The sequence below is a fragment of the Tachypleus tridentatus genome, unplaced genomic scaffold, assembly GCF_004210375.1.
Source record: "Tachypleus tridentatus isolate NWPU-2018 unplaced genomic scaffold, ASM421037v1 Hic_cluster_1, whole genome shotgun sequence".
Lineage (NCBI taxonomy): Eukaryota > Metazoa > Arthropoda > Merostomata > Xiphosura > Limulidae > Tachypleus > Tachypleus tridentatus.
In genome coordinates, this window is record NW_027467777.1 from 24,396,512 (window position 1) to 24,413,305 (window position 16,794).

The 16,794-nt window shown below is 32.3% G+C and overlaps 1 protein-coding gene across 2 annotated transcripts; it reads left to right on the forward strand.

Moving 5' to 3' along the window:
• The first annotated feature begins 554 nt into the window (after positions 1 to 554).
• Positions 555 to 16,729, forward strand: LOC143242062 (uncharacterized). Of its 2 annotated transcripts, none has more exons than XM_076485418.1 (6): positions 555 to 748; positions 3,109 to 3,299; positions 7,271 to 7,421; positions 12,440 to 12,574; positions 12,793 to 12,987; positions 16,481 to 16,729. In XM_076485418.1, the coding sequence occupies exons 1-6, from the start codon at positions 706 to 708 to the stop codon at positions 16,612 to 16,614; spliced, it is 849 nt and encodes a 282-aa protein (XP_076341533.1). In that variant the 5' UTR covers positions 555 to 705; the 3' UTR covers positions 16,615 to 16,729. The 2 variants fall into 2 exon arrangements, with proteins under 2 accessions (XP_076341533.1, XP_076341534.1); XM_076485419.1 differs by having other exon boundaries at positions 562 to 748; positions 16,518 to 16,729.
• Positions 16,730 to 16,794: the final 65 nt, after the last annotated feature.

Genomic DNA, 16,794 nt, shown 5'->3' on the forward strand with positions numbered 1-16,794 from the left:
TAGTCATCACCACCCACAGCCAACTCTTGGGCTACTCTTTTACCAACGAATAGTGGGATTGACTGTAACATTATACACCCCCACGGCTGGGAGGCCGAGCATGTTTAGCGCGACGCGGGCGCGAACCCGCGACTCTCGGATTACGAGTCGCACGCCTTACGCGCTTGGCCATGCCAGGCCCAAGGCCAATGAACATAAAAAAACAATAACATCCATTTTGCGTTGTTAGACTCAACCACTTCTTTGAGTAAAGCTTCGAAAGATGAAAATAAGAAAAGGGAAAATAAAAATAAAATTTTTAGCTAGTATTTAGGCTAATTTCATAGTGTTCACATTTTTCCTATTAAATGCTAAAAAAGGTTTTATATGTATATATATATATATATATGCAAAAACAAGGTTTGATTTTTTAAAATTTATCAATGATCACTTATTGAAATGTATATTATCCTAAAGTTAACAAATCTGTCCCCATCATTTACTATTTCATTTATTTTATTTCCGTGAGTTGTTTTTATTATTTATTTTTTTTCCATTTAATCCTATTGTTACTATACATCTTAAACTACTGAGGGCGCTAGTTAAAATGGTGTTTATATTAATTGGAAAATAGTATTTTAACGTATTTACATTGTTTAATGTAATAGAAAATGTTTTGCTACGTAGGTCTATGAAATTAAGTGTTGTTGTTGTTTTTTAAATGAAATGTCAACAATTACAACGACTGAGTTTCTTACAGTTTATGAATGTGAGTGTTTCAGCTTGATTTACTAGCTGACATTACTATTATGTAATTTGGTGTAATGGAATCCTTGAACATAAGCTACATTTACAAATTCAACTCAGAAGTTACAATGATTACCACTAATAAGCTTATATGATTCAAATTTCTGTAAAGAATCAACTAATATAAGTTTAATTAACAGTTATTACAGTGAGAATAGTTTCATGTGGCAGTATTCCATTGAAACATCTCACCTGTAATTAGTTTAATAAATTATTTTACACTTTCCGAAATGATGAGAGGACATGCCATAATTTTTCTCATAGACTTGGAAGATTGATAGTCAACAAATTGTCGAGTGGTAAATCCACGTTTCGTTAGGCCTTAACTGTAAGTGACTGCCTGTGTGAACTGCTTCTTAGATAGCTGTTTATATTACTATTCTGTTGTATAATAAAATATCTCTCTCATCTGTTTGTTGCAAATTATTTATTTTCACCATTACATTTACAGCTGCTTTAAGCTTCACCTTATAATCTGTTCAAACGTTTCATGTATACATAATTTATTATGATACATTTAATTCTTCAAATTTTTAGAGGATCTGGATTATTCTGAGAGAGAAAAAACAGTGTCAATCAAATGTCAAGCATTTTATTAGATTGTTGAGGTCGATATTTCACAGTGTAAATGATAGAATAAAGTAGTAATTAATAAATGTGTTGAGTTATAATAATCATAGTGATAATCTACCAAGTATGATTGTAGTGTTATTAGAAGCATTTGTTGATTGAAGACATTAATGGAATGTCTGAGAGCAGTTCACAGTTGTGTAATTATGTTTTTCTAGTTTGAAACAGCTTTGTGTTGAAGTCCTAGCAGAAAAATTAAACTTTACTGTCTCTACTTAAGGATAAGGGCATTTGTAAAGTTTAGCATTTAAGCAGTTAACAACATTGTTAGTTTTATTCCAGTATTCATCATTAAATAGAGTTGTACATTTATTTAGTTTCTCAGCAACAATTATGACAAATTTCAAACTATTTAATTAAAACACTTCACATATAATTAATTCATTATTATTTATTAGAATAATTGCAATTTGTATACAAACAACAGAACAGAGTGCAGTAGGTTTAACATCATTTGTAATAATGAAGTTTTCTACTGTTTCTTCCTACAAAATAAATAAAACAAGATATTTATGTAATGAAATGAAGGTCAAAACATTTTTTGCTCCTCTGCATAAAAAATTTTCTCAACCCAAACATATGCATTTTACATATATATCTTTCTCTACAAGTGGGTTTTCTCGTCATCAGTGAAAATGTTTTCCCACTTTTCATTATTATTTCAAATATTTTTATCAGTTGCACTTTAATCAGCCAACTGAGATGACATACCAATAACAAGCAATTTTGGAGTCAAAAGAATTTGCCAATAGTAATTTTTAAGAATTTTCTAACAGTATAGGTTGCAGACACAATAAATTTAAGTGAGTTTAAGAAAAAAAATTAATAACCATATGAAGGATTAAAGTTGGCTCTAAAATGTTTTTTTAAATTTATTTGATAGTTTTAGTTTAATTTAGAGGGTGAAACAGCTGAGATAGACCTATAGGTCCCTTGTTTTCCCAAAATATTATGTCATAATGTGTAATGAAGTAATGAACAGCAAAATGTTTTGTCTCAGTCACATGATGGTATAAATCAATTATATATCAGTATCCTATTTCTATGTATCACACTTTCAAACTGAATTCTTTTCAGATTAACAGATGAATCACAGACATCTTCAGAAATGCCACTTTTAATTTGCTAAAAAATTATAACACAAGTTAAGTGATAGCAAGTTTGTAATTCCAACAAAAGGCATTATTTGTTCATTATTATGAAATCTTGAAAGTTGTAGTACATCTTATTAGCTTTTGAAATATATTTTTTCAATATTTATCAACAAGTGAGTAATATATTCTGTAGTATTACTACTAGTGAAATACTACAGTAGCAATAATTGTTAAAAAAAGGCTAAGAAATAGGACACTAAGGCATGAGACATGTATATTATCATTGTATTAATTGTATTGATTGTCCTATAGCAGACTTTTATTTAGGGGCATAATAATACATCATTTTGTATGAAGCCTGTGATACATTAATAATTTCAGAGTTGAAGACACATGAATTAAATTGTACAGATTTATTATTTGTCAGTATTTTCCTAACTCTGCCTGTTTTATGTGTTAATAATTTTAATATCAATGGATGTGCTGTATTTAAATCAGTACATGGATTTTATTAACACTATTTTTATCATTTCATAGATAAATAACTTTTTATTTCTTTTCATTTTTATGGAATTAATCAATGTTGATTAATTTTCAGGGACTCAACGTTTCAGTAAGTATCCTTTGCACAGAGCAGCAGAATTTGGCAATCTTAAAGCCGTAAGGTCGCTTCTAGAGGCTGGACATTCACCAAATGAGTCAAATTATGACTGTCTGACACCCCTTCATGAAGCTTGTGTCAGAGGTCATGTGGAGTGTGCACGTGTTTTAATTGAATATGGAGCACAGGTAAGTTCTACTTATCTAAAGATATAACCTACTTATCCAAAGGTAAGTTATACATGTTCAGATTTGTTTATTTTATATATAGTATTTGAAAGTTACATTAGGCTGTTATTTAATATTTCAACAGTTGTTTTCAGAATAAAGCTGTCATTTTCATTTTCAGTAAACCCTTAAGCTGTTGGTTCAATCAGTATGTACTGTATGTTTCTTTTCAAGTTTGGGCTCTTCTGTTTATCAGTTTGTGAATATTGTTTAATTAAGGGGTTTGATGAAGCTATTAAGTGTTCTCTTCACTATTGATTGAATATTGTTTAGTTAAGGGGTTTGATGAAGCTATTAAGTGTTCTCTTCACTATTGATTGAATATTGTTTAATTAAGGGGTTTGATGAAGCTATTAAGTGTTCTCTTCACTATTGATTGAATATTGTTTAATTAAGGGGTTTGATGAAGCTATTAAGTGTTCTCTTCACTATTGATTGAATATTGTTTAATTAAGGGGTTTGATGAAGCTATTAAGTGTTCTCTTCACTATTGATTGAATATTGTTTAATTAAGGGGTTTGATGAAGCTATTAAGTGTTCTCTTCACTATTGATTGAATATTGTTTAATTAAGGGGTTTGATGAAGCTATTAAGTGTTCTCTTCACTATTGATTGAATATTGTTTAATTAAGGGGTTTGATGATGCTATTAAGTGTTCTCTTCACTATTGATTGAATATTGTTTAATTAAGGGGTTTGATGAAGCTATTAAGTGTTCTCTTCACTATTGATTGAATATTGTTTAATTAAGGGGTTTGATGAAACTATTAAGTGTTCTCTTCACTATTGATGTTTTAGAAAGAGACTGACTTCTTTTTCTGACAGATACTGTATATACTGATTTTTATAACTGACTCAACTTTGGTTAATGTCATTTCTAAATCATAAGTAGTATATTCTTTTCAAAATTTATCCATTATTCACTTATACATCATTTTACAAAAGTTACTAAACTTAAGAATTCAAAATAACTCATTGTTAATAACAACAAAATATTATCTAACTAAAATAATAAAAACATGCTTTGTTATGAATGTAGTAAATTAGCTTTGCATGTTTGATTGACAGTGGTGTTTGTGCCATTATTTTGCAGTACGAGTGTGAATATTTATTGGTTATTAAAGAATAGTTGAACTTTGGTCACTATATTTACACATGCAAGTTGAGGTGTGTTTTAAATCTAATTATTGGCTACAGTTTATATTTTTTGAATTAAGGACAGTATTCCACCATTGATGTTGACAAATATGGTTTATAAAATTACATGTCTATACTGTCAGCAATGCTGTTAACTTGTACAAAGTTTAAAACCTCTACTAAATAAACCTGAACATAATTGAAAAGAAAGTGTTATGGCAGTCCATTCTAATCATTTCAAGGTTTTATTTAGAACCATTGATGTATAGTGTAATAAAGGTCACTTATTTACAAACTCAGGACAGAAATCAAATGAGTTACAATTAACTTTATAAACATTTTCAACTTTTCAAAATGCTATTTAAGTAACCTGAAGAAGGCAGACCAATATTGTGTGAAAACAGATAGCAGGTTGACCCCAAAATAAATCACTTTATTATGTTTACAAATCATTGTTTGACACCTTAGTACTATATTAGCATGACATGGTTCGACAATCAAGTAACACAGGAAGTGTTTTTGATAGGTGGTTCAGTTGTTTTTATCTTTGTGATGATATATATTTCTAGTGAGACGGATTGACTGTTTTAATTTATACCACAGGATGTGTTTCTAGTGAGACAGTTTGACCACTTTAATTTATACCACGGGATGTGTGTCTAGTGAGACAGATTGACTGTTTTAATTTATACCATGGGATGTGTTTCTAGTGAGACAGTTTGCCTGCTTTAATTTATACCATGGGATATGTTTCTAGTGAGACAGTTTGACTGCTTTAATTTATACCACAGGATGTGTTTTTAGTGAGACAGTTTGACTACTTTAATTTATACCACGGGATGTGTGTCTATTGAGACAGTTTGACTGCTTTAATTTATACCATGGGATGTGTTTTTAGTGAGACAGTTTGACTGCTTTAATTTATACCACGGGATGTGTTTCTAGTGAGACAGTGTGACTGCTTTAATTTATACCACGGGATGTGTGTCTATTGAGACAGTTTGACTGTTTTAATTTATACCATGGGATGTGTTTCTAGTGAGACAGTTTGCCTGCTTTAATTTATACCATGGGATATGTGTCTAGTGAGACAGTTTGAATGCTTTAATTCATACCACGGGATGTGTGTCTATTGAGACAGTTTGACTGTTTTAATTTATACCATGGGATGTGTTTCTAGTGAGACAGTTTGCCTGCTTTAATTTATACCATGGGATATGTGTCTAGTGAGACAGTGTGACTGCTTTAATTTATACCACGGGATGTGTGTCTAGTGAGACAGTTTGACTACTTTAATTTATACCATGGGATATGTGTCTAGTGAGACAGTGTGACTGCTTTAATTTATACCACGGGATGTGTGTCTAGTGAGACAGTGTGACTGCTTTAATTTATACCACGGGATGTGTGTCTAGTGAGACAGTGTGACTGCTTTAATTTATACCACGGGATGTGTTTCTAGTGAGACAGTTTGACTACTTTAATTTATACCACGGGATGTGTGTCTAGTGAGACAGTTTGACTACTTTAATTTATACCACGGGATGTTTGTCTAGTGAGACAGTTTGACTACTTTAATTTATACCACGGGATGTTTGTCTAGTGAGACAGTTTGACTACTTTAATTTATACCACAGGATGTGTTTCTAGTGAGACAGTTTGACTACTTTAATTTATACCACGGGATGTTTGTCTAGTGAGACAGTTTGACTACTTTAATTTATACCACGGGATGTTTGTCTAGTGAGACAGTTTGACTGCTTTAATTTATACCACGGGATGTGTGAGTAGCGAGACAGTTTGACTACTTTAATTTATACCACGGGATGTGTTTCTAGTGAGACAGTTTGACTACTTTAAATTATACCACGGGATGTGTTTCTAGTGAGACAGTTTGACTACTTTAATTTATACCACGGGATGTGTTTCTAGTGAGACAGTTTGACTACTTTAATTTATACCACGGGATGTGTTTCTAGTGAGACAGTTTGACTACTTTAATTTATACCACGGGATGTGTTTCTAGTGTGACTACTTTAATTTATACCACGGGATGTGTGTCTAGTGTGACTACTTTAATTTATACCACGGGATGTGTGTCCAGAGAAACTGTTTTAATATGCATGAGATAATGGGTACTAATGAATCAATTTTCAGTGTTTTAATCTATATGACAGGATGTGTTTCTCGTGAAGTAATTTAATTGTTATAATATCTGTAACAGACATGCTTCTATTAATGAAGTTTGACACTTGTATAATTAATTACATTGATAACAGTGACACATACTTTAGGATTTAAAATTTTAAAGTTCTGTAGACTTTCAAATTTGATAGCTGTAGATAAAAAGAAATATTGACTTTAGTTCTAGTATTTTATGAAATCAGGAACACAATCCCGTTAACAAAAGAGGTTTTAAAACTGACAAATTTGAGAGTTAGATTGATAAAACTGAGTATTGTCTACTCAGATGTATTTTATCAAATATTTGCTTTGTACCATATATGTACAAATCTTTGGTCAGTGCTGTGTATGCACTTTTTACCACAAACTTTCTGTCTGTATTACTCATATTTTCTCAATTATTATAAGAATCATCTAACTGGAACCATGTAAACATGTCAAGGGTACCAGTAATTTATACCAGTTTTATAATTCCTCACATAATACTGATAAAACTTCAGTATATAGTGTTAATAATAATCACTAAATTTTAATATCTCTAATCATATGAAGATATAAAAGTGAAATTTGGTTATTTTTTATTATAGTTAACTTATTTTCTATATCTGTTAGGTAAATGCATCTTGCATAGAGGGTAGCACGCCTCTCTGTGATGCATGTGCTGCCGGAAGTGCTGAAACTGTATGTCTCTTGATGAAGCACGGAGCAGTTGTTAATCCACCACTGGTCTTAACAACTCCACTCCATGAAGCAGCTCTTCGAGGTAAAAGATAAACAATTTTCTGTGAATTTTTATGTTGAGGTTCCTTTAGAAAGGTTATTGTAATATACAACTTTGTTTACTAAGAACATGCCAACATTAAAAGTTCGGAGACAGCTTGACCAGGTAATGAAGAACACTGTATTATAAATGTACTGTCGACAGCTTGACTAGATAATGAAGAACACTGTATTATAAATTTACTGTGGACAGCTTGATTAGATAATGACGAACACTGTATTATAAATTTACTGTGGAAAGCTTGACTAGATAATGAAGAACACTGTATTATAAATGTACTGTGGACAGCTTGACTAGATAATGAAGAACACTGTATTATAAATGTACTGTGGACAGCTTGACTAGATAATGAAGAACACTATATTATAAATGTACTTTGGACAGCTTGACTAGATAATGAAGAACACTATATTATAAATGTACTATGGACAGCTTGAATAGATAATGAAGAACACTGTATTATAAATGTACTGTGGACAGCTTGACTAGATAATGTAGAACACTGTATTATAAATGTACTGTGGACAGCTTGATTAGATAATGTAGAACACTGTATTATAAATGTACTGTGGACAGCTTGACTAGATAATGTAGAACACTGTATTATAAATGTACTATGGACAGCTTGATTAGATAATGAAGAACACTGTATCATAAATGTACTATGGACAGCTTGATTAGATAATGAAGAACACTGTATCATAAATGTACTATGGACAGCTTGACCAGATAATGAAGAACACTGTATTATAAATGTACTGTGGACAGCTTTACTAGATAATGAAGAACACTATATTATAAATGTACTATGGACAGCTTGACTAGATAATGAAGAACACTGTATCATAAATGTACTATGGACAGCTTCATTAGGTAATGAAGAACACTGTATTATAAATGTACTATGGACAGCTTGACTAGATAATGAAGAACACTATTATAAATGTACTATGGACAGCTTGACTAGATAATGAAGAACATTGTATATTAAATGTACTATGGACAGCTTGACCAGATAATGAAGAACACTGTATTATAAATGTACTGTGGACAGCTTGACTAGATAATGAAGAACACTATATTATAAATGTACTGTGGACAGCTTGACTAGATAATGAAGAACACTATATTATAAATGTACTATGGACAGCTTGACTAGATAATGAAGAACACTATATTATAAATGTACTATGGACAGCTTGACTAGATAATGAAGAACACTATATTATAAATGTACTATGGACAGCTTGACTAGATAATGAAGAACACTATATTATTAATGTACTATGGACAGCTTGACTAGATAATGAAGAACACTATATTATAAATGTACTATGGACAGCTTGACTAGATAATGAAGAACACTATATTATAAATGTACTATGGACAGCTTGACTAGATAATGAAGAACGCTATATTATAAATGTACTGTGGACAGCTTGAATAGATAATGAAGAACGCTATATTATAAATGTACTGTGGACAGCTTGAATAGATAATGAAGAACGCTATATTATAAATGTACTGTGGACAGCTTGAATAGATAATGAAGAACACTATATTATAAATGTACTGTGGACAGCTTGACTAGATAATGAAGAACACTATTATAAATGGACTATGGACAGCTTGACTAGATAATGAAGAACACTATTATAAATGTACTGTGGACAGCTTGACTAGGTAATGAAGAACACTGTGTTATAAATGTACTATGGACAGCTTGACTAGGTAATGAAGAAGACTGTATTATAAATGTACTATGGACAGCTTGACTAGATAATGAAGAACACTAAATATAAATGTTCTCTGGACAGCTTGACCAGGTAATGAAGAAGACTGTATTATAAATGTACTATGGACAGCTTGACTAGATAATGAAGAACACTATATTATAAATGTACTACGGACAGCTTGACTAGATAATGAAGAACACTAAATATAAATGTTCTCTGGACAGCTTGACTAGATAATGAAGAACACTAAATATAAATGTTCTCTGGACAGCTTGACCAGGTAATGAAGAAGACTGTATTATAAATGTACTATGGACAGCTTGACTAGATAATGAAGAACACTGTATTATAAATGTACTATGGACAGCTTGACTAGATAATGAAGAACGCTATATTATAAATGTACTGTGGACAGCTTGTCTCGGTAATGAAGAACGCTATATTATAAACGTACTGTGGACTGTTTGACTAGATAATGAAGAACGCTATATTATAAATGTACTATGGAGAGCTTGATTAGATAATAAGAAAACTGTATTTTAAGTGTACTATGATTGTGCCTGCACCTACTTAGAAAGATAGAAATACTCATCTCTTTTCACCACAAATAACTATTACCTTATGCCTATAACAAGAAGATATTTTTTGCATATCTCAAATTTTAAATGAAGCTTCAACCCTACACATTATTGATGTGAACTGTAATCATCATTAGATATTTTCTTTCCACCAATAGGAAGACAATAGATTTATCCATGAAGTAGCACAGGAACGAAGTTTCTATATATGTTATGTTATGTTCAAACACAATTTATTACAGAAAATGTGCAGACTTTTCACTAATTGTCCTGTCTCATCATAATAGTTGATACAGAAGTGTTACCAACTGTTTCTTACAAAGTTTGATACTCTAAGCTGAATTATATTACTGATAATGTTATATTTAAGTTAATACCTGTTTATAATAATGTTATAAAGAGAACACATTATAGTTGATATTTTCCTTCCTTTATTCAATCATTAAGTTGTAGGAGAAATACTTTATTAGAAATTCTAATGTTTACTGAAAGCTTTCCAAATTTCATGATGATACATGAATCTTTTGTATTTGATGATACATCGATACAATCGTATCACAGCTTCACAATGCAATACTGATATAATTATATCACCATACATTTCTCTTTACACTGGTTTTTTTAAAGGTTTTATAACTGTAGGGTAATTTTTTTTGTAAAATTCTGGGTTATGAGAGACAGCAATTTAATATTTTAAATCTTTTAGGTAAAACTTTGATTCAAGTTATCTTCGATGTAACTTTTCCTTTTAATCAAATGTATAATTTTGTGATATGTGTTCCAATGTATGGGTTTTATACTTTCACTAGGTGTAATAACCATCTGTTGGATAAATGAACTAAAAACTTTATAATTCATTTTTTAAAACATACAATAAAAATACATACAGGTGACAATGTTTTTAATATGAATTGAGAGGGTTTACCCACAAACTTCCATATGCCTTCCTGTGTCAGGTTAATCAAGAAATCAGGATGTCTATAAAGATCAAACATACACATACTTTTATTTAGAACATGTGTTCTCCAATATCTTCTTTTTAGGCTAATTTCCTAAGCCTTATCTACCTTAAACATACTAGGTAAACTTTTATACAAAGAGAAGAATCTTTCTAGATTACACTGTTTCTAACAGGTCCAGAGGTGTTTACACCCACCATCACTTCCAGTTTATTTGCATCAACAATGAGCCTTTATTCCAGTGTTAGTTCTCATGGGTATCGGTGCACACGAGGATGTGACCCTCCTATTGGTGGAGGGCTGTAGTATATTTATGATTGATGCAGTAAATATTAATGCAGTTTTTAAGAAGAGATTTATATGAGGCTTGTGGGAAGCACAAAATATTCACAACACTTGCAGAAGGTTCATGTGAGTAGTTATATGAAATACATTATAAGTAATGTTAATGCTAGTATTTGTGCTCATTTTTAGTTATTTCATTTTGTGGAACTGATGAGAAGTTAAGGGTAATAACTGACTCTTGGTAACTCTCTTATCAACTTATTTCCTACAAGAATTGCTCATCTGGTATGTTTTAGTTTTTACTTATTTTGAACTTACCCAAACTAGTATACCACAGACAGAATAAACAAAACATAGTAAAGCATTCAACAAGTAATCAGAAAGTAAAAGAAATCATGTTTTCTAAACCAGAAGTATAAATTGATAAACTGACTCGAACATGACCCTGGTCTAACTTGAGACATCTGAAGTGTTGACTCACCCTAAAGGCACATTACTGAACCATGGCATGGCCAGGTAGTTAGGGGCCTTAACTTTGAGAGTCATTGATTCAAAGCCCCCATTGCACCAAACATTCTGGACTTTTCAGCTGTAGGGATGTTGCAAAGTGATAGTCAATCCCACTATTTATTGGTAAATGAGTAGCCTGAGATTTGACAGTGGGAGATGATGACTGGCTACTTCCCATCTAGTCTTTCACTGCTAAATTAGACATGAAAAATACATATAACCCTTGTTAGCTGTCTACAGAATTCAAACAAATAATTAAAAACAGAGAAGTGGTAGGCTGAACCTGGACGTTGAGAGAAGTGGTATGCTGAAACTGGACATTGTTGTGTTTGTGCCAGTGATATGTTGCTTTTTCTGTCATTAACATTCATTGTTTACAAAATAATCATACTAGGCTGACAGTCATGGTCTAATAAAGTAGAAGAAAATCCAGGACCAACAAAGATTAAGGTGAACCATTGGCTAGATAATGAAAATAGAGGAAGACCTTGATGGCTTACAGAACACAAATCTGTATATTATGTTTAGGACTGGCAGCACCTCCTATACAAATATTCAGTGTGATTTCTGTTAGCATGTTTTTGTTTCAAAGACATTTTCATATTAACAAACAATATCGATTAGCAAGACTAGTGATGTTAATAAGTTTCAGTTTTGAAACAGAACAATGGGACTTTCCAACAGAGTTGCATGTGACATGTACGTGCAGTTTATCTCACGGTCACTTTGTGGTAGCATGTTTCATTGCAGTTGTATCATCTTATTTTCAGGTGTATGTTTTGGTTTTATACACTTTAATGTTTGAGTACACAATGAGTTACACATTACATGTATTCTTATGGGAAATTAATTTTTGTAATTGACAATATACGGTTGGTTTTGGTGTCTAACTATGCAAGTTGTAATAAACCAGACAAACCTGTTTCTTTCAGGTGATGTGGAATGTGTACAGCTTCTTATAAAAGCCGGTGCTCGTTTAGATGCTATGGACTGTCACTTCGGGACTCCGTTACATGCTGCCACATTCATGCAGAATACTCTCTGTGTAAAGGCACTACTACTTGCAGGTAAACTTAGTTTATAACATGGCAACTGAGCCTTGTAGCACCAGTACAGTAACAGCTGAACCTTACAGCATCAATATAGAGTTGTACCATATGCTTAGTAACAACTTATCTGTGTTGCATATAAAGGTTCAGTAACAGTTAAACCTTGTATATCAATATAATGTTTTATATATACATATGTGGCACAGGCGCTTATGTTTTATATGTATGTGACACAGGTGCCAATGTAAATGCTACCAAGATTCACCAGACTCCATTACACTTAGCTGCTGTAAATGACTTCAGTGATGCTGGCAAGCTCTTGTTACAGTTTGGAGCTAATCCATTTGCTACTGACAATCAAGGTCGGACACCTCGAGAGTTACTGCCTAACTCAATGGGCACGTTTTATGAACAACTTAAAGCATGGGAAAGTGTGTAATAAGTTTGTTACTAATACCGTCTAAATATTATACTGTTATACTATATTTGATTAAATATTATATCATGCTCTGTTTTGTGGTAATGATAAATTTGTAAAATGATTTCTCATAATGTAAAAGTTATTTTAAAATGTTTTAAATATGAAACTACTTTTTGACAAACTCAATTTGAAATAAAGAAGTAACAATACATAGAGAAGAGAAAGAACAGGAATGTTCTTAGTGTAAGATGTAAAATACATGTATTTTGTGATTATTTATTTGATTAAATTCTAGCTGAAATTTATATATTCTGTTTACTTGTTTCAATGAGTTCCTGGGAGCATTCTGTGTCTTCTACAAGCAGTTAGTTAATCAAGAAGAAGGTGATTAGAAGTTTGTTTCTGTGTCTTCTAATCACTACTTGGTTGACTGCCTCAGAAGTTTGTGTCTTCTAATCACTACTTGGTTGACTGCCTCAGAAGTTTGTGTCTTCTAATCACTACTTGGTTGACTGTTTGCAGAAGTTTGTGCCTGTGTCTTCTAATCACTACTTGGTTGACTGTTTGCAGAAGTTTGTTTCTGTGTCTTCTAATCACTACTTGGTTGACTGTTTGCAGAAGTTTGTTTCTGTGTCTTCTAATCACTACTTGGTTGACTGCCTCAGAAGTTTGTTTCTGTGTCTTCTAATCACTACTTGGTTGACTGTTTGCAGAAGTTTGTTTCTGTGTCTTCTAATCACTACTTGGTTGACTGTTTGCAGAAGTTTGTTTCTGTGTCTTCTAATCACTACTTGATTGACTGTTTTCAGAAGTTTGTTTCTGTGTCTTCTAATCACTACTTGGTTGACTGTTTGCAGAAGTTTGTTTGTGTCTTCTAATCACTACTTGATTGACTGTTTTCAGAAGTTTGTTTCTGTGTCTTCTAATCACTACTTGGTTGACTGTTTTCAGAAGTTTCTTTCTGTGTCTTCTAATCACTACTTGATTGACTGTTTTCAGAAGTTTCTTTCTGTGTCTTCTAATCACTACTTGGTTGACTGTTTGCAGAAGTTTGTTTCTGTGTCTTCTAATCACTACTTGGTTGACTGTTTTCAGAAGTTTGTGTCTGTGTCTTCTAATCACTACTTGGTTGACTGTTTGCAGAAGTTTGTTTCTGTGTCTTCTAATCACTACTTGGTTGACTGTTTGCAGAAGTTTGTTTCTGTGTCTTCTAATCACTACTTGATTGACTGTTTTCAGAAGTTTGTTTCTGTGTCTTCTAATCACTACTTGGTTGACTGTTTGCAGAAGTTTGTTTCTGTGTCTTCTAATCACTACTTGGTTGACTGTTTGCAGAAGTTTGTTTCTGTGTCTTCTAATCACTACTTGATGTGTCTTCTAATCACTACTTGATTGACTGTTTTCAGAAGTTTGTTTCTGTGTCTTCTAATCACTACTTGGTTGACTGTTTTCAGAAGTTTCTTTCTGTGTCTTCTAATCACTACTTGGTTGACTGTTTGCAGAAGTTTGTTTCTGTGTCTTCTAATCACTACTTGATTGACTGTTTGCAGAAGTTTGTTTCTGTGTCTTCTAATCACTACTTGGTTGACTGTTTTCAGAAGTTTGTTTCTGTGTCTTCTAATCACTACTTGATTGACTGTTTTCAGAAGTTTGTTTCTGTGTCTTCTAATCACTACTTGATTGACTGTTTGCAGAAGTTTGTTTCTGTGTCTTCTAATCACTACTTGGTTGACTGTTTGCAGAAGTTTGTTTCTGTGTCTTCTAATCACTACTTGATTGACTGTTTTCAGAAGTTTGTTTCTGTGTCTTCTAATCACTACTTGGTTGACTGTTTTCAGAAGTTTATTTCTGTGTTTTAATCACTACTTGGTTGACTGTTTTCAGAAGTTTGTTTCTGTGTCTTCTAATCACTACTTGATTGACTGTTTGCAGAAGTTTCTTTCTGTGTCTTCTAATCACTACTTGGTTGACTGCCTCAGAAGTTTGTTTCTGTGTCTTCTAATCACTACTTGATTGACTGTTTGCAGAAGTTTGTTTCTGTGTCTTCTAATCACTACTTGGTTGACTGTTTTCAGAAGTTTGTTTCTGTGTCTTCTAATCACTACTTGATTGACAGCCTCAGAAGTTTATTTCTGTGTTTTAATCACTACTTGGTTGACTGCCTCAGAAGTTTGTTTCTGTGTCTTCTAATCACTACTTGATTGACTGTTTTCAGAAGTTTATTTCTGTGTTTTAATCACTACTTGGTTGACTGTTTTCAGAAGTTTGTTTCTGTGTCTTCTAATCACTACTTGATTGACTGTTTGCAGAAGTTTGTTTCTGTGTCTTCTAATCACTACTTGGTTGACTGTTTGCAGAAGTTTGTTTCTGTGTCTTCTAATCACTACTTGATTGACTGTTTTCAGAAGTTTGTTTCTGTGTCTTCTAATCACTACTTGATTGACTGTTTTCAGAAGTTTATTTCTGTGTTTTAATCACTACTTGGTTGACTGTTTTCAGAAGTTTGTTTCTGTGTCTTCTAATCACTACTTGATTGACTGTTTGCAGAAGTTTCTTTCTGTGTCTTCTAATCACTACTTGGTTGACTGCCTCAGAAGTTTGTTTCTGTGTCTTCTAATCACTACTTGATTGACTGTTTGCAGAAGTTTGTTTCTGTGTCTTCTAATCACTACTTGGTTGACTGTTTTCAGAAGTTTGTTTCTGTGTCTTCTAATCACTACTTGATTGACAGCCTCAGAAGTTTATTTCTGTGTTTTAATCACTACTTGGTTGACTGTTTTCAGAAGTTTGTTTCTGTGTCTTCTAATCACTACTTGATTGACTGTTTGCAGAAGTTTCTTTCTGTGTCTTCTAATCACTACTTGGTTGACTGCCTCAGAAGTTTGTTTCTGTGTCTTCTAATCACTACTTGGTTGACTGTTTGCAGAAGTTTGTTTCTGTGTCTTCTAATCACTACTTGATTGACTGTTTGCAGAAGTTTGTTTCTGTGTCTTCTAATCACTTGTGTGGTTCACTGTTTGCAGAAGTTTATTTCTGTGTCTTCTAATCACTACTTGGTTGACTGCCTCAGAAGTTTGTTTCTGTGTCTTCTAATCACTACTTGGTTGACTGTTTGCAGAAGTTTCTTTCTGTGTCTTCTAATCACTACTTGGTTGACTGCCTCAGAAGTTTGTTTCTGTGTCTTCTAATCACTACTTGATTGACTGTTTTCAGAAGTTTGTTTCTGTTTCTTCTAATCACTACTTGATTGACTGTTTTCAGAAGTTTGTTTCTGTGTCTTCTAATCACTTGTGTGGTTCACTGTTTGCAGAAGTTTATTTCTGTGTCTTCTAATCACTTGTGTGGTTCACTGTTTGCAGAAGTTTATTTCTGTCTTCTGATCAGTACTTGGTTGACTGGTTGTAAAAACTTTGTTTTCGAATAAGTATTTGGATAATGTTTTCTCATTGGTAATGTACTTCAGTTGGATTCAGTTAACAAATCTCATAATTAATGTTTTACAGACAGCACACGTTCTTTACAAGACCTATGTCGTTACAGGATCAGATCAAGAATTGGTTCTTCACGATTACATCAAACGAAACTTTTAGGTCTTCCAACTTCAATTCTTGCATTCTTAGAACATACTTATGATTAACTTTAATTTTCAATTAGTGTGTTGTTTTAGAAAATGAATTTTTTTCTGTATCTTATATGAAATTCTATTTATGTAAGTTAATGACATAAGAAATAAAATCTTATAGCCTTGTTAACATTTGCTTTCTAGTTTAATGGCACAATATAATTTTCTTCTGTCAGTTTTGTTGATAACAATGAT

Coding starts and splice junctions, on each gene's coding strand:
- LOC143242062 (XM_076485418.1), top strand. CDS start 706: ATGTCAACAATTACAACGACTGAGTTTCTTACAGTTTATGAAT. Junction 749..3,108: donor GTTTCTTACAGTTTATGAAT/GTGAGTGTTTCA, acceptor ATTAATTTTCAG/GGACTCAACGTTTCAGTAAG. Junction 7,422..12,439: donor CCATGAAGCAGCTCTTCGAG/GTAAAAGATAAA, acceptor TGTTTCTTTCAG/GTGATGTGGAATGTGTACAG.